At 38.7% G+C, this 22,169-nt stretch overlaps 1 protein-coding gene across 5 annotated transcripts in view; it reads right to left on the bottom strand.

Annotated features, from left to right (window-relative positions):
• MAP2K4 (mitogen-activated protein kinase kinase 4) overlaps positions 1-22,169 on the bottom strand; it is a 97,386-nt gene that overhangs the window by 3,007 nt on the left and 72,210 nt on the right. For all 5 annotated transcript variants that reach the window (XM_084862640.1, XM_084862641.1, XM_084862642.1 and 2 more), the window contains 6 exons: positions 16,819-16,938; positions 14,221-14,272; positions 11,450-11,577; positions 4,857-4,934; positions 2,260-2,408; positions 1,215-1,260 (listed from right to left, as the gene is read on the bottom strand). In XM_084862640.1, the coding sequence (XP_084718766.1) occupies positions 1,215-1,260; positions 2,260-2,408; positions 4,857-4,934; positions 11,450-11,577; positions 14,221-14,272; positions 16,819-16,938 (573 nt within the window). The remainder of the gene's footprint in view (positions 1-1,214; positions 1,261-2,259; positions 2,409-4,856; positions 4,935-11,449; positions 11,578-14,220; positions 14,273-16,818; positions 16,939-22,169) is intronic.

Raw genomic sequence — 22,169 nt, 5'->3', positions numbered from 1 at the left:
GAACTCAATAGAAACTTACCCTATGAACTTCTGCACCACACTCTCCACAGCCCGGAGCCCACATCTGCCTCACAAACCCACCTTTTCATACTCCAGCTCCAGCAGTATTTTTCTTTAATAGCTTCTCTAAAGCACAATGACTGGATAGCTATTTTTTTATATATATTTTTATTGATTTCAGAGAGGACAGAGTGAGAAAGAGATAGAAACATCAATGATGGGAGAGAATCAATGACTGGATGCCTCCTGCAAGCCCCCTTGGGGGGATCGAGCCCGTATCCTGAGCATGTGCCCTGATCGGGAATTGAATTAGTGACCTCCCGGTCCACAGGTCAACACTCCACCACTGAGCCATACCAACCAGGCCTGACTAGGTATCTTTAGTCACACCTGGGGTTGATCATAAGTCTGACCATAAGTCTGAGAGATAGAACCTAAGTGTGACAAACAGGTGTGTTTTTTTCTTAAAATATTCCCACATTATCAGGTCACAGTACTTTGTTCACCCCTAAGACCAATGCCACTACCAGGAGACTATTTAAAAGGCCTAGGTCCCATAGGGGATGGGGGAAGGGGGAGAGAACTTTTAAAAGAAAGGGGAATTGGCTGTATGAATCTAGATTTATTTCCATGAGAACATTTTATAAAGGCAGAAAAAGCACAATAAACTCTTACAGATGTGTTACACATACATAAACCACATGGTAAAATAAAATGGCTCCTTAAAGTGAATCTTAAAATTCTCCAGTTACTCGGTGATTGAGCATCAACTTATGAACCAACAGGTCACCAGTTCAATTCCTGGTCAGAGCACATGCCCAGGTTGCAGGATCGATCCCCAGTAAGGGGTGTGCAGGAGGCAGCCTATCAGTGATGTTTCTCTCATCAATGTTTTTATCGCTCTATCCCTCTCCCTTCCTCTCTTTCTAAAAATCAACAAAACATATATTTTTTATAAATTTTCCAGGTTAATTTTTATAATATGTCAAGATCAAAACTTTCCATGAGAACATACCTAGTAAATCAGTAGGAAAGCTGTAACTTCAAATTTTCTCTTTCCAAACACTTTTGTTTCAGAACCTTTTACAAAAGCCCAGTGAGGTAGAGCTATCTGTCTGTCTGCCTGTGAAAGGCCACTGCCTGCTCAGTGAGCCAGCACGCTGAGCAGACCATGGCTGAAGTGACAGCTGGCATTACCAAGGTCTCATACTCACCAGAAGTTCTTTATACTTTGGCCTTTTGGATTCGTCCTTTGTAAGGCTAAAATAACAAAACAAAGCAAACATTATTAATATGAAAACACATTTACCCCAAGTATTATTTCACAAAAGAAATATTATAAAGAGTTGAGTAGTTTTTTTCCTTCAGATGCAAAGGTGAATAGGAGACAACATGCCAATATCAGAGAACAGGAAAAATTAGGCAATCTACGAGCAAGAGAAAAACAAAGCACTTTTAGAAATGTAAAGAAGATATATTAAACACTCTGGCATTTTGCTTGTAAATATAAATTTTTAAATTATGTTGGATAAATAATTATTAAAAATAGTCAAATAATAACAAAACTTGTTGTATTTAAAATACAGATTGAAACAGCATGAAGCAAGATTATATATCACCATAATTGCCTACGTTTATTCCCAGGAGCTGCACACACAGGCACACATGCATACGTGCATAATGTTAAAAGGTGGCCAAGCATTAGGTGTGGAGTTCACCTTCCTGGGAATAAGGTTTCAGAGAGCTAATCTACAGTTCTACCAATGGAACGTTAGGCCTAACTTGACTCCACACCCCAATCATGTTATATGTTATGTCAGAGCAGAGATCTACCCTGAAAGCCTGACCTGGTAGGATCTTCACTTGGTAAAAGCTTCCAAGTAATTTGGTACAATTTCACAATTAAAACCGCATCAGAATGAGAGGGCCAGTCTCACGTGGGCTGTATTTCTTGTACCGAGAGCTAGAAACCAGGAGGCAGTGCTTCTCCACCACCCCCAGCTGTTTACATCCATGCCTGGGCAGTAGAATAAGAGAGCAGGGCCCTCCAGGTTAGCTGGAACCGCCCATGTAGCCGCAATGATCCGGAGTCCCAGCTCAGGAGACAGAGTGACAGGAGAAGGCTCCCCTTCCCCAGTGTGACATACCAGCGTTGCTAAGGTTCAATAAACCTCACTGTTCGTACCAGTGTTGCTAAGGTTAAACAAACCTCACTGTTCTCACTGCGCATTTGTGAACATTCGTAATTCCAGTACTCACCACAAGTTGACAAAGTTGATGAAACTCGGGGAGAATTCCCTTTCCTCCGAATTACTCAGCTGCGGGGGGTCTCCTTTCACGACTTGCGTTAGTTGATCAAATACACTATTCCACTTTGGATAAGGAAATCGGCCTGTGGCCAACTCGTACTGAAAGATCACAGAGGAAAAAGCAAAATACACTAAGGCACTGAGGCTTGCAAGCCACTTGTGGCTCTTTGGCCCCTTGAGTGTGGCTCTTCCACAAAATACCATGTGCGGGTGCACACGTACAGTGCGACTGAAACTTCATGGCCCATGCACAAAAGTCGGCTTTCAGCTCTCAAAAGAAATTTCAATCATTGTACTGTTGATATTTGGCTCTGTTAACTAATGAGTTTGCTGACCAGACCACTGCACTAAGGCAATGTTTACTCCTCACTGAAATGGCCATGTTGAACATCTAAACTCTAAGCCCTTATAAAAGGTTGGCATTAAATCCATGTCAGGTTAAGTTGGAATCTTCGGAAGTATTGAAGCTAAGTGGAAGTGATATTAGAATCAAGATAATATAAAGAATTCTGTATCAACCAAATTCAAGAGCTTAGACTAAAGGAAACACTGAACTTAAGCCCAAAGTCCCACAGTGCATACTTCAGGTCTGACTCCTTTGTATACAGGATTCTGCAGGGCTGGCTTTAGAACTAGTCACCTGAGTGGAAAGCCATGTCTAGAACTGTGGTCAAATTCATTTTTAAGGTAAAATAACATTCAACATACAAAACATCCGAGCTCCCAGGAAACACTGAGTATGTCAACTGCCATTCTGCAGTTACTACAATTCCAACCACAAGCAGATGTCACCATCAATGAAGAAAAAGTCAGGGTCAAAGCCTTCACGTTGAAGTCCAATAATGATGCTTAAGAAAAAGAATAAGGTAGATCTAGGACCCTAGAAATCAATTTCACACATTTTATACTTATATGAAATTATCCATATTAAAAAAAATCATGAAGAAATTATAAGTACCTTGCTTTAAACAAAGATATAGTACTACAGAAACTTGCTTTAAAAATTTTCTATGTTAGAACCTTTCACAGAACAAAAAATTTGCTTTTATAATGAAGTAAATACTTGTTTTTTAACATAACTGGTTTGGACACAGAAAGGTATTCCTGAATCGTTAGTAACCCTTCTAAGCCAGCAGTTGCCTCGCTAGAGGTTAGAGTTTTGTTGCCGTCTTTGGCACCAGCCACCAGACCTAAAAGATACCCAGGTTCCATGCTCTCTCCTGACTGAAAAGAGGATTCCTTCTCCTTTGCTCAATTGGCTTCACAATGGGAAAAGACTCAGGAGGTGCCTCCCAGATCTAGTCACAAGAGAAACTAGGAGTCTTCAGCAGAGGTGAGCTGTTAGCCTCAACCCTCTACTCAGAGACTTCACCAGGCTGGCAACATAACTCACCAAGGATAACTAAAGAGTAACTAACAAGGGCAACTACAAGGATAATTACAGGGATAACTACAAAGAAAACTACAAGGATAACTAACACAGCCCATCTAGTGACGGAAGATTCACACCTATGTAGGCAAAGCTGTCAAAAATCAGAAAAATGCCATCAAGCCTAGTAAAACAACAAGCACAAGAAAATGAATCTAATACTTCAAAACAAAATTTGGTATCTATATATATAAAAGCCCAATATGCTAAGTGTCCAACCAATTGGTTGACCATTCAGTTGACTGCTCTACCAGTCGCTATGAGATGCACTGACCACCAGGGGGCAGACGCTCTGACCGGTAGGTTAGTTTGTTGCTGGAGTTCAGCCGATTGGGGCTGGGCTAAATGGGCCAGACACACCCTGGAGCCAACCTACCATGGTCCTTCCCTGGCCTCTAAAATATTGCTTCCAATTAATTCCTTTCAATGTGCACGAATTTGTACACCAGGCCTCTAGTTAAGGAAATAAGCAAATAAAGATGCTTTTTAAATAGAATCAAAATTTCAACAGTCAAGAAAGAAGAGTTTATTTAATTGTGCTTAGTTGCAAATTAAGCAGCTTTCTTGCTATTCTTTCTGTGTTGTTGTAAGGTAGAACTCTCATTTAGAACTGTCACCTAAGCAGTTCTTGTTTCTCAACAACTGAATTACTTTTAGCTTCTCTGTGACTTTTCTATTCCATGACTGGAAGACTCCAGTGGAAACAATACACATGAACATATTCCTCTAACACACACTCTGCACAGTGTTGCTGGACTACTCAGGCCGAACGGGAGGAACCTGCGCCTTCCTGGGGCTCTGACTGCACATGAACTGCCCCTCCCCATTCCATTCTCAGTGCATGTGTGTGACCAGGACATCCATAGCTACAACGTTACAGAGCCCTAAACACCTCAGAGAACTTTGAGGAAAATAATCAATTATGGTTTGATGTTTAAAGTATAAAACATACAGTCCCTGTGATCATAGCCATGAGGGAAAAAAATAGGTAAATAAAATCAAAGACTAGAAGAGACAAGAAGCAGTTCTTAGGAGGAGTGGAAGACTGATAAAATTTACTTTCACTTCTAAATTTCTTGGTACACTACGAGGACAAGGCTGGGTGGACATCAACATACCAATGTGATCCCCAAACTCCAGACATCAGAGCGGACATCATAGCCTTGTCGTGATGCACTTGGGTCTATTCTTTCCGGCTGGAACACAAAGAGAAGTCACAGTCAGTAATTAGTCACTCGATTAAGAAGCAGGGAAAGGAAAGCAACAACTGGGCAGGTGGCCCAGATGCCAGCATAATCCTTATAGGAACTCATGTCTGGGGTCAGATTAAGCATCATGGCTCTAACCGGTTTGGTTCAGTGGATAGAACATTGGTCTGCTGACCAAAGGGTCCTGGGTTAGATTCCAGTCAAGTGCAATGTACCTTGGTTGCAGGTTCCTTCCTGTCCCTGGCCCTGGTCAGGCTCATGCAGGAGGCAACCAATCAATGTGTTACTCTCACATCAATATTTCCCTCTCTCTTTCCCTCCCTCTTCCATTCTCCCTAAAACTCAATGGAAAAATATCCTCGGGTGAGGATTAACAACAACAATAAAAAGAAAAAGTAGTAGAAAGCCAGCAAAAAAGAAAAAAGAAAAAAAAAGAAAACCTCAATAGCTTCCTCCCTAAAAGGGAATACAAAGCAACTCTTCTAATTTTCCCCCTAAGTACTCACAAGCACTTACAACCCTGAAGCTGAGAATGGCCAAAGGGAGATATAGGAAGAAAACTAGAAAAATGTAAAAAAAAAAAAAAAAGAAGAATTGCAGGGTCAGCTTAGTAGCTAGTAGTGCAAAGAGGAGAAAAAAGACTAAGTCTGTTTCCATGAATAAGGCCCTACTGCAAAATATTTGAGATACAAAAGCAAATATGAGCCAAATTATAATTATTTTACCCATTCTTCATCATAAAGCTAAATTTATCATTATTTCTAATAGTCATTTTAACCTAATAAACATAGTCAATATAGTAATATATCACCTTATTATTTAAATAGCTAACATCATTTTTAGTAACTTCTGTGAAATTCGTCTACACAATTATCTACACAATGTGTCAGGGATAAAAAGACGAGAGACAGAGACAGAGACAGAGCACACATTGATGGCAGAGCAGACCATGGATCATGACTGTGACTGAGTGACTGCTGTTGAAAGGCATGCCCAGAAAGCATACCAGCTGACCGTATTATATTCTATTACTGTTGGCAACAACTAGTTTGGACACCTACATATTTTGTTTTGAGCATGAGCACTGTAGCTGCATTAATTTTCATTGTAAGCTACTTATTATTATGAGGACAAGACACTTAAGTTACATGATAACTTGCAGAAATTGATTTTTGCCCAATAACCCCAAAAGTTATTTCCAATCTTGGCATGACAAAAATCTTTCAAGATATGACAAGAGCTAGAAACCTCAAAGTTAGCAACGGATAAGCTCATCACATTAAAATTTTCTATTTCTGTAATTGAGCCAAAAATATGTAAAATTTAAAGACAAATGACAATTTTTGAGAAAACTATCCTATATAATAAAAGGTTAGTATGCAAATCAACTGAATGGCAGAACGACTGGTCCCTATGATGCACACTGACCATCAGGGGCAGACACTCAACACAGAAGCTACCTCCTGGTGGTCAGTGCGCTCCCACAGGGGAAGCGCAGCTCAGCCAGAAAGCTGGCAAGCACAGCTTCTCCCGCCTCCGCAGCAGCACTAAGGAACAGCGAGCTGAGCGGTAAGGAGCAGCAAGCAGGCAGGCAGTAAGGAGCAAGGGGTCCCAGACTGTGAGAGGAATGTCTGACGGTTGGCTTAGGCCCCCGAGGGTCTGGACTGCAAGAGGGCGCAGGCCGGGCTGAATGTCGTGCACCGGGCCTCTAGTGTAACATAATTCTTCTTATATTTTATATCAATACAAAAGATTAACATTCTAATGAAAATGGACAAAGGATAATGCATTAAAGAGGCCAAATATAAGGAAAAAAGGCAAGCTCTAGTTGATTTGCCTCAATGGATAGAGTGTCGGCCTGCAGACTGAAGAGTCCAAATTCAATTCTGGTCAAGGGTACATGCCTGGGTTTTGGGCTTGATCCCCAGTAGGGGGGCGTGCAGGAGGCAGCCAATCAATGATTCTCTCATCACTGATGTTTCTCTCTCTCCCTCTCCTTTTCTCTCTGAAATCAATAAGAATATATTTTTTAAATATTTAAAAAAAAAGAAATCATAAATTTATACCCAAAATTATGTGGGGCAATTGTTTTCTAACATTCAAAAATAAGCAATTCAAACTGCTAAAGAAAAAGTACTGGTTACTCAAGTGCAAACCTACATTTCCAAAGGTGACAGCACTTTTAGCAATAGTCACTTACTAAATTTGACTTCTGTGAAGTCAAAATTCTCAGGATTGTATCTTTACACCTCCAGTAGTCTCATTATAACTCAGAGAATGGTGGCCTTAAGTGGTTTTTAAACAACTTTACTGAGATGTAATCCACATATCATACAATCACCCACTTAAAGTATGCAAGGCAATGGCTTTATACAGTGACATGTATTTGTATCCATGACCAGAATCTATTTTAAAGTATTTCCTCACCCAACACCCTTTGGACATCATCCCCCCAACACCCTCCCCTAAGTCTAAATAACCACTAATCACTTCCTGTAGCTTCAGGCTTCCCTATTCTGTCCTTGCATATGAATGGAATCACATGGCATGTGATCTGCACCCCTCCTCCCCAATCCAGTACCCCGAAAGATATCTGTCAAAACACTTGCTGAGTCCTGGCTGGCATTGCCTAGTGGTTAGAGGTTAAACTGGTAACCTCTTGGTGCATGGGACAATGCTCAATCCACTGAGCCACACGGGCTGGGCAGCTAAATAATTTCTTTATCAGACATTTTAAAAATCTAAATTGTTAAAGGGGAAAAAAGTGAATATCATTTTTTCAGCCTGTATACAAGTGGAAAATGAAAATTATACCCTAAAGTGGAAAATGAAAATTATACCCTAAAAAATTAAGTTCTTTTGAAACCAAAGGAAAAGAGAAAGCTGAATATGAATGAATGCTTTTAAATTTGTTGAACAAAGATCAAAGGAAGTACACACATCAACAATCTCTCACTATTGATTAGATATAATAACTTAACTAGATTTTCATGCCTGATAGGCTTGCACATATTTTAAAAGAAGATTATGTCAGGGTTTGAGAAATGACCCAGGTAAATAGGTGGACATATTTCATAAAGTACTGCTATAGAATGTGTTATTTCTATTACTGATTGAGACTACCTTACAAACTAATAAGGATAGGTTTCTATAATGTAAGAAGAAGAGGTAAAGATAGAGAAAATGAAGTTACTTTTTAGAAGCCTCTTCAAGTTGGATACCAGAGGGAAGGGTGAGAGGATCCTGGGAGAAGGAATCCTTTAAAAATGAATATTATCGCCGAAACCGGTTTGGCTCAGTGGATAGAGCAAAGGCCTGTGGACTCAAGGATCCCAGGTTCAATTCCAGTCAAGGGCATATAACTTGGTTGCGGGCACATCCCCAGTACAGAGTGTGAAGGAGGCAGCTGATAGATGTTTCTCTCTCATCAATGTTTCTAACTCTCTATCCCTCTCCCTTCCTCTCTGTAAAAAATCAATAAAATGTATTTTAAAAAAAAAAAGAAAGAAAAAAAATGAAGATTATCAATTACTCCTATGGGGAAGGAAAATAGGAAAAATTTTGAGGATATGAGTTTCTATTTTACAAATGTTTCACGTGCTTAAAAGAAAAAAAACAATTAGTGAAATAACCCAGCATTATGTTCTTGCAATATGATGCAACATAAAGTACACCTCATCTATGAAGCATCCATGCCAAAAAAAATGTAGTCTGAAACTAATCATGAGAGAACAATCAGACAAATCCAGTATGTGAGACATTTTAAAAACACTCCCAGAAATGTCCAAATCATGAAGAAGAAGAAGAGGGAGGAGGGAGGAGGGAGGAGGGAGGAGGGAGGAGGGAGGAGGGAGGAGGGAGGAGGGAGGAGGGAGGAGGGAGGAGGGAGGAGGGAGGAGGGAGGAGGGAGGAGGGAGGAGGGAGGAGGGAGGAGGGAGGAGGGAGGAGGGAGGAGGGAGGAGGGAGGAGGGAGGAGGGAGGAGGGAGGAGGGAGGAGGGAGGAGGGAGGAGGGAGGAGGGAGGAGGGAGGAGGGAGGAGGGAGGAGGGAGGAGGGAGGAGGGAGGAGGGAGGAGGGAGGAGGGAGGAGGGAGGAGGGAGGAGGGAGGAGGGAGGAGGGAGGAGGGAGGAGGGAGGAGGGAGGAGGGAGGAGGGAGGAGGGAGGAGGGAGGAGGGAGGAGGGAGGAGGGAGGAGGGAGGAGGGAGGAGGGAGGAGGGAAGAAGAAGAAGAAGAAGAAGAAGAAGAAGAAGAAGAAGAAGAAGAAGAAGAAGAAGAAGAAGAAGAAGAAGAAGAAGAAGAAGAAGAAGAAGAAGAAGAAGAAGAAGAAGAAGAAGAAGAAGAAGAAGAAGAAGAAGAAGAAGAAGAAGAAGAAGAAGAAGAAGAAGAAGAAGAAGAAGAAGAAGAAGAAGAAGAAGAAGAAGAAGAAGAAGAAGAAGAAGAAGAAGAAGAAGAAGAAGAAGAAGAAGAAGAAGAAGAAGAAGAAGAAGAAGAAGAAGAAGAAGAAGAAGAAGAAGAAGAAGAAGAAGAAGAAGAAGAAGAAGAAGAAGAAGAAGAAGAAGAAGAAGAAGAAGAAGAAGAAGAAGAAGAAGAAGAAGAAGAAGAAGAAGAAGAAGAAGAAGAAGAAGAAGAAGAAGAAGAAGAAGAAGAAAAGAAGAAAAAAGAATGGTCTTGACCAGTTTAGATTAAAATGCAAAATGTAACAACTAAAAATAATGTATTATGTATCTTGATATGATCCTTATTAACAGCTATAACATACATTTATTCTGGACAACTGGGAATTTTGAGTATAAACTGAATATTGGATGATACTATGAAATTTGTTAACTCTTTTGGTTTATGTTTTAGGGATGGTAATGATCTTGTGGTTACACAGACGAATGCCCTTTTCCTGGGAGGATGTGCTGAAGTGTATAGAATGAAATTCATGCGACTTTCTTTCAAATGGTCCAGAACACACACACACACACACACACACACACACACCTAAATGTACATATACAGGGGTAGGCAAAAGTAGGTTAACAGTTGTTCGTATGGAAAATATGTAATACAAGTATGAATAATAATACAAAAATAAACTCTGCATTTCATGCACTCAAAACTGTAAACGTCCTTTTGCCCACCTCTGTCTATTAGTATGTTTATGTATAAATACAGGCTTCCCTAAATGAGCAGGTAGGGAAGTGACAAGATGTTAACAACTGGTTTATGAGAAAACTTAAGTTTAAACTCTACACTTTGTACACTTTCTATATTAAATATAATCTAAGAAATCACAATTCCTATAGACTAGACAAGATGCATTGCTGATATCTTCTGTCAAGATACATTAAATGAAGTCAAGTAACTCAGAGGCTTGTAAGATGAATGCTGATTATATGCTTGTCCATTTCATTCAGTCCAGTCAAAATGAGAGGCAGAGTTTATCATCAGCTGCTTATTTCAAAGCTGAAGTAGCTTTGGGAAACACTGGCTTACAGCACTGGGTTTGGAAATGTAAAAATAAAAAAAGAAACTAACAATTAAAAGGAGAAAAAACTGTATTCAGCTCAAAGCTAATCTTCAGTTTAAAGTCCTAAAGACTGAAACAGAAACTACTGATGAGAAGCCTGCTTTAATAATGATGCAAAACCTGTCTCCGAAGAACCATAGCCTCTGTAAGGAAGACACACACACACACACACACACACAAAGGGAATGTTTACAACACAGACAGTAAATTTGCAGTGTATGCAGCACTGGGACAAGATGAGGATGGCAGGGGCGGGGCATGCTAGGAGAGGTCAATGCGTGGGGGGAGGGCCGCGGGGGGAGACATATGTAATACTTTTAACAATAAAGAATTAAAAAAAAAGATGAAGATGACGTGTGCAGAAAGATAGTGGAGCTCTGTCTCCCTGAAGGAAAGAGGCTCCAGATTAGCCAATACCTAGGGCATCTTCCTTACATTTGTTAGTGTGCTTCGTCCACCTCTAAAGAAGAGATCAACAATATACAAAACACAGCCTCAGATTTATAAGATACAATGAGTTCTACCATGAACTTAAGTTTTCCATTCTTCTCTAACTAATAGTATCACTTAATGGACAGGACACATTATCAACATGTCCAGTGGGAGACTTGCAGGAAGCAGCCAATCCATGATTCTCTCTACAATGGTATCTATTACAGACAAGATAACTTATGGAGTGCTAAAAACACAAAGCGGCCTTCTGAGCACTAATGATCTAGTTGATTAGTAGAGCCAGAGAAGCCACAAGTAGAGTCTAAGTACCAAAGAGGAAGAGAGTAAGACAATAAGACAGGTGTTCACTGGGACAATTTTTCATCAATTCATGAAGCAGCTAGAACCTGAATTTGATCGTTAGGGAAGAGAAAAGGATTCTAGCCTGGTGAAACTGCATGACCAACCAATGGTAGAGTCTTCAGAAGTACAGCACCGAAGGCGGGCTCCCACTGCAAGACTGTCGGGTTTCTAAGAGGGCTGGACCTCTCACTTACTGCCATGTACGGCCGACACCCAGCATCTCTGGTCTTGGCAATGGAGTCCACGAGCTGTCCGCTGATGCCAAAGTCACAGAGTTTAATATTTCCACTTCTGTCCAGAAGGATATTGGAAGGTTTGATATCTGAAAGAGACGGGTACATTCAGTGTAGAAGTAATCAAATGAGCTACATCCTAAAGTATATATATTTAAGTAAAAATACTGAAAAAGCTTAGACAACATAAGTGATCAAGTCCTTAATATTCATATGTATGAGAAGATGAGAAATATGAAATTTCTCTGATGACCGATGCTTAAAAACTCAGTACCAAAAAATACTATACAGCCCCTGCCGGTTTGGCTCAGTGGATAGAGTGTTGGCCTGCGAACTGAAAGGTCTCAGGTTTGATTCCGATCAAGAGCACATGCTCAGGCTGTGGGCTCAATCCCCTGTGGGAGACTTGCAGGAGGCAGCCAATTCATGATTCTCTCTCATTATGGATGTTTTTAGCTCTCTCCCTATCTTCCTTCCTTTCTAAAATCAATAAAAAACACATTGTATTTTATTAAAAAAAAAAAAAAAAACCCACACCATAAAAGTATTAAAAATATAGTATATAATACATTTAGGCATTCTATTATGTTGTTTTGTTCTCATCAAGGGACATAATCATTTACTTGCTTCAAATTCATTACTTAACAGTCAAGCTATAAAGAATGAATTTAACCTATGAGTATACTACGCTACTGTACAATATGTGTCAAAGACTATGTGATACTGGGGACTACTTTAGTTGTTACTACCCTGAGGATGGAGCCAAAAGATTAAGGAGATCACAGCCTAAAGAAGGAGCTTGAACTCTAACCAAACTGTGCCAGGACTTTATTACCACAGAGAATGCATTTCCTTGGAGTTTAAGCCAGTTATCAAAATTTTTTGTAACTTGTAATCAAAGCACTCTACCTGTAGCAAAAAAAAGCTAACTAATTTAAAGTGATAAAAAGACTGCTTTAAATTCATCACTTTATTTACTAATAGGAAAACCAAAGTTATTCCTGAAGACTGTCCCTTTTATCTTACTCGTCCTCAGGCACCACCTTAGTGCTTTACTGGGGTACCTTGAGTATTCCTAAGGTATTTGAGTTGTTCTACGGTAAAGGCAATCTATAATAATAAAAGCATAATATGTTAATTAGACTGGATGACCTTCCAAAGCCAGGGCTGTGAGGGAAGCCCAGGTCCCAGGTGCCAGTGGCCAGAGGGAAGCCCAGGTCCCGGGTACCAGAAGGAAGTCAGTGCCGGAAGCCGGGGAAAGGAAGTCCTACACTTGGATGAATTTCATGCATCAGGCCTCTAGTCTATATATAAAAACCTAAGCACCAATTATGACCATCAGGTGGCTATGATGTGCACTGACCACCAGGGGGCAGACATTCAACATAGGATCTGCTCCGTGGTGGTCAGTGTGCTCCCACAGCCAGCCAACCTCCTGCAGTCCCTCCCCCAGGCCCGCCAGCCACAATCGGTCCCCATCGCCAGCCAGGCTAAGGGACCCCAACCGTGTATGAATTAGTGCAACAGGCCTCTAGTACTCCCATAATTGCAGAACACAGCAAAAAGGGAGGGGGAAACCCCAAAACAAGAACAAGATGAACTATGAGAGAAACAAAATAATTTTGTTTAGGAACCTAATCCTACATGATTTTAGGCCAAAAATGAAATTAGAAGCATACCTAATATTATTTTAACATAAAATAATGAAGGAAAATTCATTATTTTGTTAAAAATAATATTAAAAATTCATTATTTTATGTTAAAAATAATATCAGGTAGGCAAAATTAATGAATTATTTTGATGTTCCAATTACTAATTTCTCTAACTACTAGAAACTATGATACTTAGAATTCAAGGTTCTGCACTTCTCTGAATATGATCTTTGACTTTCCTACTTATTTACTATCAGGAAGAATTTCACATACTGTTACATATTGTCTTAGGTCTGTCATGATACCAGAGCAACTATTTAGTCAGAATTAAAGTCAGGATTCCCACTGTCATCCAATAGATCTACATCAAATGTTTAAAGATTTGAATGTGTGTTTAATAAGGACAAGATCACTACTCTCACAAATAAATACAAATGCTTTATAGCAATTTCAATGAAAGGAATCTCTGATTGCAGCACGGAACAAGGACAGTAGTGTGCCTGTAACACATAAGGGCAAGTCCTCTCTGATTCCTCTTTGACTGCCCATAGGACCTCCTTCATGCCTTAGTTGTATACAAGAGAAATGCTAATTATCTATCAGCAAATGAATAATGATTTTTCAACTAAGAGTTACATAAATTTACAGCAAAATCTTCTTCAACTACGAAGTCCAACATATTAGTACAGTAGACTAAAATTTAAAGACAACCAAAAGAAAAAAAAACCCCTAATAATGAAGTTTTAGGTACATATAGTAGGTTTTGCTTGAAAGTAGCACTGAATTTTCAGTATTTTTTCCCTAATAAGAAAAGAGTGTACTATAGAAAATAATTCTAGCCCTAACCGTTTTGGCTCAGTGGATAGAGCATCAATCTGCGGACTAAAAGATCCCGGGTTCAATTCTAGTCAAGGGCATGTACCTTGACTGCAGGCACATCCCCAGTAGGAGGTGTGCAGGAGACAGCTGATCAATATATCTCTCTCATCCATGTTTCTAACTCTCTATCCCTCTCTCTTCCCCTCTGTAAAAAATCAATAAAATGTATTTTTTTTTTTTTTTTTAAATTCTATACCCACCTCTGTGAATGATTTTCAAGTTTTCTTTTAAGTGGTTTAGTGCTTTCACAGTCTGTGGAGTAAAAGGAGAGATAGGATAAACAATTTCCTTCTAATCAAACAGCACAATAGTTTATCATAAGTAACAGCCCACATAGCCCACTGCATTCTTGTAATCTTAATGTTTCAACATCCTGTGCAATTTTTGTTAACTGAAGATGCTAAATGTTGATTTTAAATTTAAAAACTTAGTTGCCCTGACAACTAAAAAGAAAACCCTGTAACTTACAATTTTTTAGTAAGTCATTAACAAGTTGTATAATATTTCTTATATCTTCAAACTCTTCAAGAATAGAAATATGTAGTATAAGAAAAGTCCAACAGGCTGGATCCATTATCAACCCTAATTTAGTAAGTTCTTCCAAAGTCTCAGTTTCTCACAATCATTCACCCTCACTGGGTGCTGGGCCTTCGAAGTAACTTTTGCAGACCCACGTCTCTCTAATGTCTCAAACAGCTAGGCTTGCGAGTTCATAGAGTTATTAAATTAGCAAAAGAGATTTAATCGACCTGGCTGGGAGGCTCAATTGGTTGGAGCGTCATCCCATACATGGAAGGGTTGCGAGTTTGATTACCATTTAGGGCACATGCCTAGGTTGGGAATTTAATTTCCAGTCCAGTAACAAACAGGAAGGCAACTGATCAACGTTTCTCTCTCACATCAATGTTTCTCTCTCTCACTCTAAAAATCAATGAGTATATCCTCAGGTAAGAATGAAAAAAGAGAGATTTAGCCGAAACTGGTTTAGCTCAATGGATAGAGCGTCGGCTTGGGGACTGAAGGGACCCGGGTTCGATTCCGGTCAAGGGCATGTACTTTGGTTGCGGGCATATCCCCAGTAGGGGATGTGCAAGAGGCAACTGATCGATGACTCTCTCTCATCGATGTTTCTAACTATCTCTCTCCCTTCCTCTCTGTACAAAATCAATAAAATATATTTAAAAAAAAAAAAAAAGAAAGAAAGAAAAAGAAAGAAAAAAGAGAGATTAAAATCAAAGTAAATTTTAAACATTGTGCTCAATATAAAAGGTGATCACCAAGACTAGAAACATAGGCAAATATATAATACATTATTTATTAGTATGTATATTACACATCTTGCCTTATACAATAAAGTAATTTTATCTATGTTTTCTAACTTCATAATCACCTTGTACAGAGATTAAGAACAAGATTCTGGGATTAGGCTGCCTGGGCTTAAAGCATTTACCAGTTAAAATTATATAAACTTCAAAGCAAATTAATTGCTCAGTCTCTCCATATTTTAGATCTGTCATCTGTAAACAAGTTACACTATTTACCATAGAGAGTTGCTATGAAGATAAAATGTCATAAGATCTTGGCCTGATATAAACATTCAATAATCATTAGCTGTTTTCATTATGCTACTATTGTTTCTATGAATACTAACAAATTCCAAGATAATTTTGGCTTTGATATACTGGAGACAGAAGACTAAAATGATCAATATAAAATGTCCTAGACAGGTCAGAATAATTAACAAAGTTTCTAATAAAACTCTGCTTCTTTTTATAAAATGTATGTGAGGATATATATCTTACCATTTAACTCATTAAACATTTAATTTTAAGCATTAAGTCAGCTAAATAACTTAAATCATTAACAAGAGACCTATGAATCTTAAGATTATAATGACAAGAAATGTAATTTTAAAATTTCAACCATACACACATAGCTCTTCTAACTAATATACAATTCAGAAACTATATATTTTTAACATTAAACATAAGTGATTAAGTAAGATAAAATGCAATGGACAGACAACCTAAGCTGGATATTGAGGATGCAGGAAAGAAGAGACAGGAAATTACTTACAGCTTCCTATAAAATTTAGTTGACTTATCCACCAAACCAGATCATGATCAGAGTCTCAGGGGTTTCTAAGAATCTTATTAATTTTACTCTATTACAGAAAATTATTTTTGAGAAAAATAATTATGAATAACCTTTTTCAACTAAAAGATTCAGAGCAAGAAAGGAAATAATCATGACCCCACTTTCAAGACTATAAAAACATAAGTAAAAAAGTACCTCTTTTCTTTTTGGTACTCGGGTAAAAGTGAATTGACCAAATAAGCAGTAATGCTGGTTACTGAAATTGCTGGTCAAAAATGTAAATAGTTTAGTCTGGATAGCCCAACTCTTAAACCACAAAGAGTTTTAATTAAGAGACTTCAAGGAGACCGCTGTGATTCTGATTATTTTAGGCATAAGCATGATAATACAATGTATTTAAAAATAGTTAAACCAACAGTGGAAAAGAGAACAGAAAATTGCTTGTTCTAATCTTACTGACAGAACAATCTATTGTGGTTGATTGTGATTTTGTACTACTTACAGACCACATTTTGAAAATAGTTCTTTATGATTGTGTCAATTACCCCATAGAAGCAGTTCAGTCTCTGTCCCTTTACCAGTGATCCTCCAGGAAAGTCAGTAACATTCTGTGAAGGACAACTGGACATGTGCAGTCAAATGCCAGCAGTGTCTTCACATGAGCACACACAGAAAGAACAATTTGAAAACCAGGTACTTACTGCTAAAGTGATTTTGCCTAAAATTTCTTCTGGAATAACATCATCTAATACACTATATACATATTTGTAAAACTTATCAAACGAGGTAGACATGAGTTCCATACAGATCCAACAGTCACCCTACAAAATAACAAATATGTTACTCTTACACATTATATTACGTGCCATTTTTCCTTCGCTTAAAACAGAAATACAATTAACAAAAAAGCAATCTTCATTAAAAAAAAAATACCTTGTAGAAAATTTTGGTTTCTTATTAAAGCTCTGGACAGAACATTCTCCTCATGCTTAAACACAAATTGATTTGTCCAATTTTCCCCACTCTTAATTGTAAGGGCAGAAACAGTCTTACATAGAAAACTTTTGAGCTTTATAAGAATTTCAAATATTGACATAATTAAATATACAAATAGAAAACATGGAAAACTTCATTCTCACTAACAAAGAAAATAGATTACAGTTATCTTGATATAATGTAAAAACTTCTTAATAAGTAAATAAAATAAAAAAGAAGAAAACCCAATGCCTCAAAAGTCATCCCACTCTCAGCATCCCCTTGCCTTGCTGTTCTCTGAATGACTCGTATCATCTTTTAATATAAAATATAACTTATTGTTTTGTTATGTTTTTCATTTACATTTCATACACTCCATCAGGACAGGGGTTCAATATTAACATTCCTTAAATGAATGAATGCTGGCTATAATTAAACTGTATCGTTCAAAAACTGATGGCAGCATTATAGAGTGTTTAAAAACAATGTGAAGGCAACTGGATAATAAAACAAGAGATATGTGTTTATATCCTATGACAGAATCATGACTGGGAATCTAACTTAAAGAAACAGTCCAGAAATTACAAAAATAAAAACAAACTAGAAACCACTAAACTATCCCACAAGAGGAAATGGTTCATCATTAAAGGAATTATCTAAAATTCAATTATTTAAAAATGACACAGTTCATGAAAGTATACATGAGCAAAATGTAGACCCTAAGTAATACCATGATTATAACACTACTAGAGGCCCAGTGCACAGATCCATGCAACGGTGGGGTCTCTAGGCCTGGCCTGCGGGGATCGGGATGAAATGGGCTCTCTAACATCCCTTGAGGGATCCCGAATTCTGGGAGGGCACAGGCCAGGCTGTGTGCTGGGCCTCTATGATGCATATAAGATCTTTTGGTTAATCTCTTCCTGCCCTCTGACCTCCCCTCTTTTCCCTTCCCTCTGAAATTCATCAGTCTGTTCCATGTTTCAATACCTTTAGTTTCTACTCCTGCATTGAGCGACTGCCCCTACCAGTTGGACAGTTGCTTAGGCTTTTATATATATAGATAAAAGTATTTGCACACATGAACAAGTACTACAAAGTACCTTGTAAGAGTGAAAACAACTATCAGGGTGATATAAAAAAATTACCTAAAAATGATTTTGTATGTTGTCACTAATCTATGGATCCCATTGTACCCTCTGAGATTTCCCACCACTAATCTTCCCCTCATACCTGACCTACATTGATTAGAGATGAATGCCCCTAAAAGTACAATGGTTTGCTCAGAACACTGCTATTAGTGATACAGCCATAAACAGAATCCAGTGTACTTATCTCCTTTCTCCTATCAACACCTACAATGCAGGGACACCAACCTTGTAAGGAGAGAGGGCCTACGCTTCGATGAACTGAGTGAGCACAGTACTCTCACAACAGGAGCATCTGCTGGAGCACACATGCAGCCCAGGGCTTCGCAGAATACTTACGGGAACTTTTACTTCTATTTCTTTTTTTAAGTCTCTTCTCTCTCTTTTTATTTTGAGTGCTTTTACAGAATGACTCTCACAAAAGGTTCAGTAACACCCTTCACTCAGAACATGTACTTGAATTAATTTAGTCTAAAGACATTATCTCAATAGGTTTATTAGAATTTTTATTACGCTTAACTTGTCTACTTAGAAAAACAGTAAGGAAATAATTGAACGTCAGTAGTGTAGTAAAGCAGAAAGACCACTGATATTAGAGTCTGCAGGCCTGACTTAGTACCCAGACTCTCCTACTTTCCGCTTATATAAAACTAGGAGCCTAGTGCACGAAAATTCATACATAGGAGAGGGTTTCCCTCAGCCCAGCCTGCCCCCTCTCATAGCCTCAGGGGCAGAAGGTGACCCAGTGATCAGGGGAAGGTGATGCCTCCATCACACCTCTGTTGCTGCCACTGCCAGCAGTGCAAGCCTCAGCTGGCCCTGGTTACCTGAGCCTTGGGTGGCCCTGGGCAGTCACCATCTGAGGCTTCCTTGTGCCTCGGGCCAGCCCTGGGCAGCTGGGGGGCTGAGGGAACTGGGGGACTTTGGAGGCAGGTGCATGGAGTGGCTGGACCCACCTGGGGTGAGCCTGACTGTGCAGCACCCCTGCCACCCCAGTGGGGCTGAGGGGACTGGGCGCTGCCATCTTGTGGCTGTGGGTGCTGCCATCTTTGAGGACATGGCATTCAATTAGCATATTCCCTCCTTGTTGGCTGTGAGCACCACCATCTTTGTGAGGGTGTGACTGTCAATTAACATATTCCCTCTTTATTAGATAGGATTGGGCTCCTGGATTCCTCATCTATGAAATGGGATCTCTCCACCAACCTCAGTGAGCTGTGATAAAGATCAAATGAGCTAACATATGCAAAACACAAAATAAAGTGGCTGGCATGTGGTAAAAACTATAGCTAAGAAAATAAAGGGAGGACAGGAACAAGTGGAAAAATAGAAAGGCAATCAAAAGAGAAAGAAAAATATGGGAACCAGAGAAGTGAAGGTAAGAAGTAAATTAAAGACTAAGGATGAGAAGAGCAGGCAAAGGAGCAATTACAATAGCATTACAGAGGAAGATGTCTATAGTTTCTAAGGCACATAACCTAATGTAAATTTATTTCTTCTGGTAGTTCCTTTTGGCCATCACTGAGAATAGGCAACGTTTAAAAAAACAATAAAAAGGAATGGCCTGAACTGCCTCAAAAACCAGGGACGGCAGCATAGCTCTCCTGTTCACATGAAAGACGAAATGGGGATGTGACCAAAATACAAAAGCAGAAATTACTGAATGTGGATTTACTGAAAGAAAGGCGGGGGACAATGAAAAATTGAACTACTAAGATCAAGATAAGGGTTCCTAAAGACAAAATCTAGATAAAACTAATAATATACTTATCATATACTTATGGTATCAGCAGTAACCACTTAGAAAAATGTTTAGAGACACCACTAACAGTAAAAAGGAAACCTCTAAAGCACCTAAGAATATATCTAACAAAAGAAGCAAAATGTTTATGAAAACAAGTATGAAATGTTACTAAAGGACATAACCATCGGACTAAATACAGAGGAAAAGCATGCTTACAAATGTGAAGACTCAAAATCATAAAGATGCCAATTCCTCCAAAATAACCTAAGAATTTAGTTAGATTCTAATCAAAATTATTAAGCACCTGGACAAGCTTATCCTAAAACTTATGTAGAAAAGTGGAGCCATACATAGTTCACACAATTTTAAAAAAGGGGGCTGCTCTACTAGACAAAGACCTTTATATAAAGTGTTCACAATTAAAGATGGTGGGGACAGGGTAAATATGCCAGTGAATCACATTAAAAACCCGTGCAACTAGGCAATTTGATTTATGACAGATTTAGCAAAGCATGCAATGACAAAAGGATGGACGATTCCAGGAATGCTGCTGAGACCAGTAGCCTTCCATACACAAAAACATTAAATTAGGTCATTACCTCAAGTTAGTCAAACAAAAACACAAAAACTCCCAAATGCAACTTTTGAAAAGCAAACTTTAAAATATTTTTGTTTTGAAAGTCTAAGACTTCAGGGTGGAGTAAAAATTTCTTCCCATACACGTACATATGTGAAAAGAATAAATCACAAAGAGTAAGACCTGTCAACTTTAACTCCACTATAATGAATATTTTTGTATGATAAAGGATATCATACCTAAAGTTCAAAAATAAAATAAGAACATATATTTGGATGTAAAGAAACAAAGGATACCCTGGATAATAAAGCATATGCTAAACTAATTATATAGACAAAACTTAATAGAATAATGGCAAAGGTATATGAAGAGGCAAATCACAGAAAAGAAAACCTGAACACAAAAAATTCTGTACTTCACCACCGATTAGGTAAATGTAATTTTAAAAGTGAGATATCACTTCAAAGTCACATGACTGCCCAAAATGAAACATTTAATAGTACGAGATACTAGCAACAAGACCTGTGACAATAACTGCACATGGCCTACCCAACATGCCACCTTTTGTTCTGCACAATGTGCCCAGTTAAAACTACATTTCCCAGTCTTCTATGAAGAGTAGGGCAGCCAATGAAATGTCAATACCAAAAGCACAATGCATAAAAGAAAAAGACATACAAGTTGTCCTACACTGACATTAAAAACTTTCACTTTCTAAAATAAATATTTAAGCCCTAGCTGATTTGGCTCAGTGGATAAAGCGTCAGCCTGCAAAATGAAGGATCCCATGTTCAATTCAATTTTGGTCAAGGGCAAATACCTGGGTTTCGGGCTTGATCCCCAGTAGGGGGGTGTGCAGGAGGCAGCCAATTAATGATTTCCTCTCATCATTTATGTTTCTCTCCCTCTCCATTCCTCTCTGAATCAATAAAAAATTAAAACACACACACACACACACACACACACACACACACACACGTGTAACAAATAAAACACAGACATGGGGGGACAAACATTTGCAATCATATATCTGATAGTAAACCTGTCACCAGAATAACATTTAAAAAAACAAACACAAAACTCCCAAAACTCAATAGTAAGAAAATAAGCAAAACAATTAAGAAAATGACAAAAATATTTGAATAGAAACTGCATTGAAGAAGATAGCTGGCAAGTTAGCACAGGAAAAGCTGTTTAACAGCATTTGTCATTAGAAAAATGAAAATTAAAAATGCAATGAGATTCCCCTCTAAATCTATTAGAGTGGCTAAAAATTAAAAAGACAGACCCCCAACTGTTGAGAAGATGTGGGAGAAATAAGTCATCCACTATCACTGGAAGCTGAAAAGGCAACCACAGTTGACCCTTGAACAACATGGGTTTGGACTTCAAAGGTTCACTAAATGCAGATTTATTTCTTTTTTTCAATATACAGTCACCCCTTCATATCCCTGGTTTCACATCCTCCTAGTCAACCAACTGTGGATGGAAAACAGTTATTCTGGATCTGCAGTGGGAAACCTGAGAATGCAAGGTGCCGATTGCATGCACTGTTCTATGCTATTTTACATAGGGCACTTGAGCATCTCCGGATTTGGGTACTGGTGA

The sequence above is a fragment of the Pipistrellus hanaki genome, assembly GCF_964339955.1.
Source record: "Pipistrellus hanaki genome assembly, chromosome: 16".
Lineage (NCBI taxonomy): Eukaryota > Metazoa > Chordata > Mammalia > Chiroptera > Vespertilionidae > Pipistrellus > Pipistrellus hanaki.
This window is presented reverse-complemented; position numbering and strand designations above follow the sequence as displayed.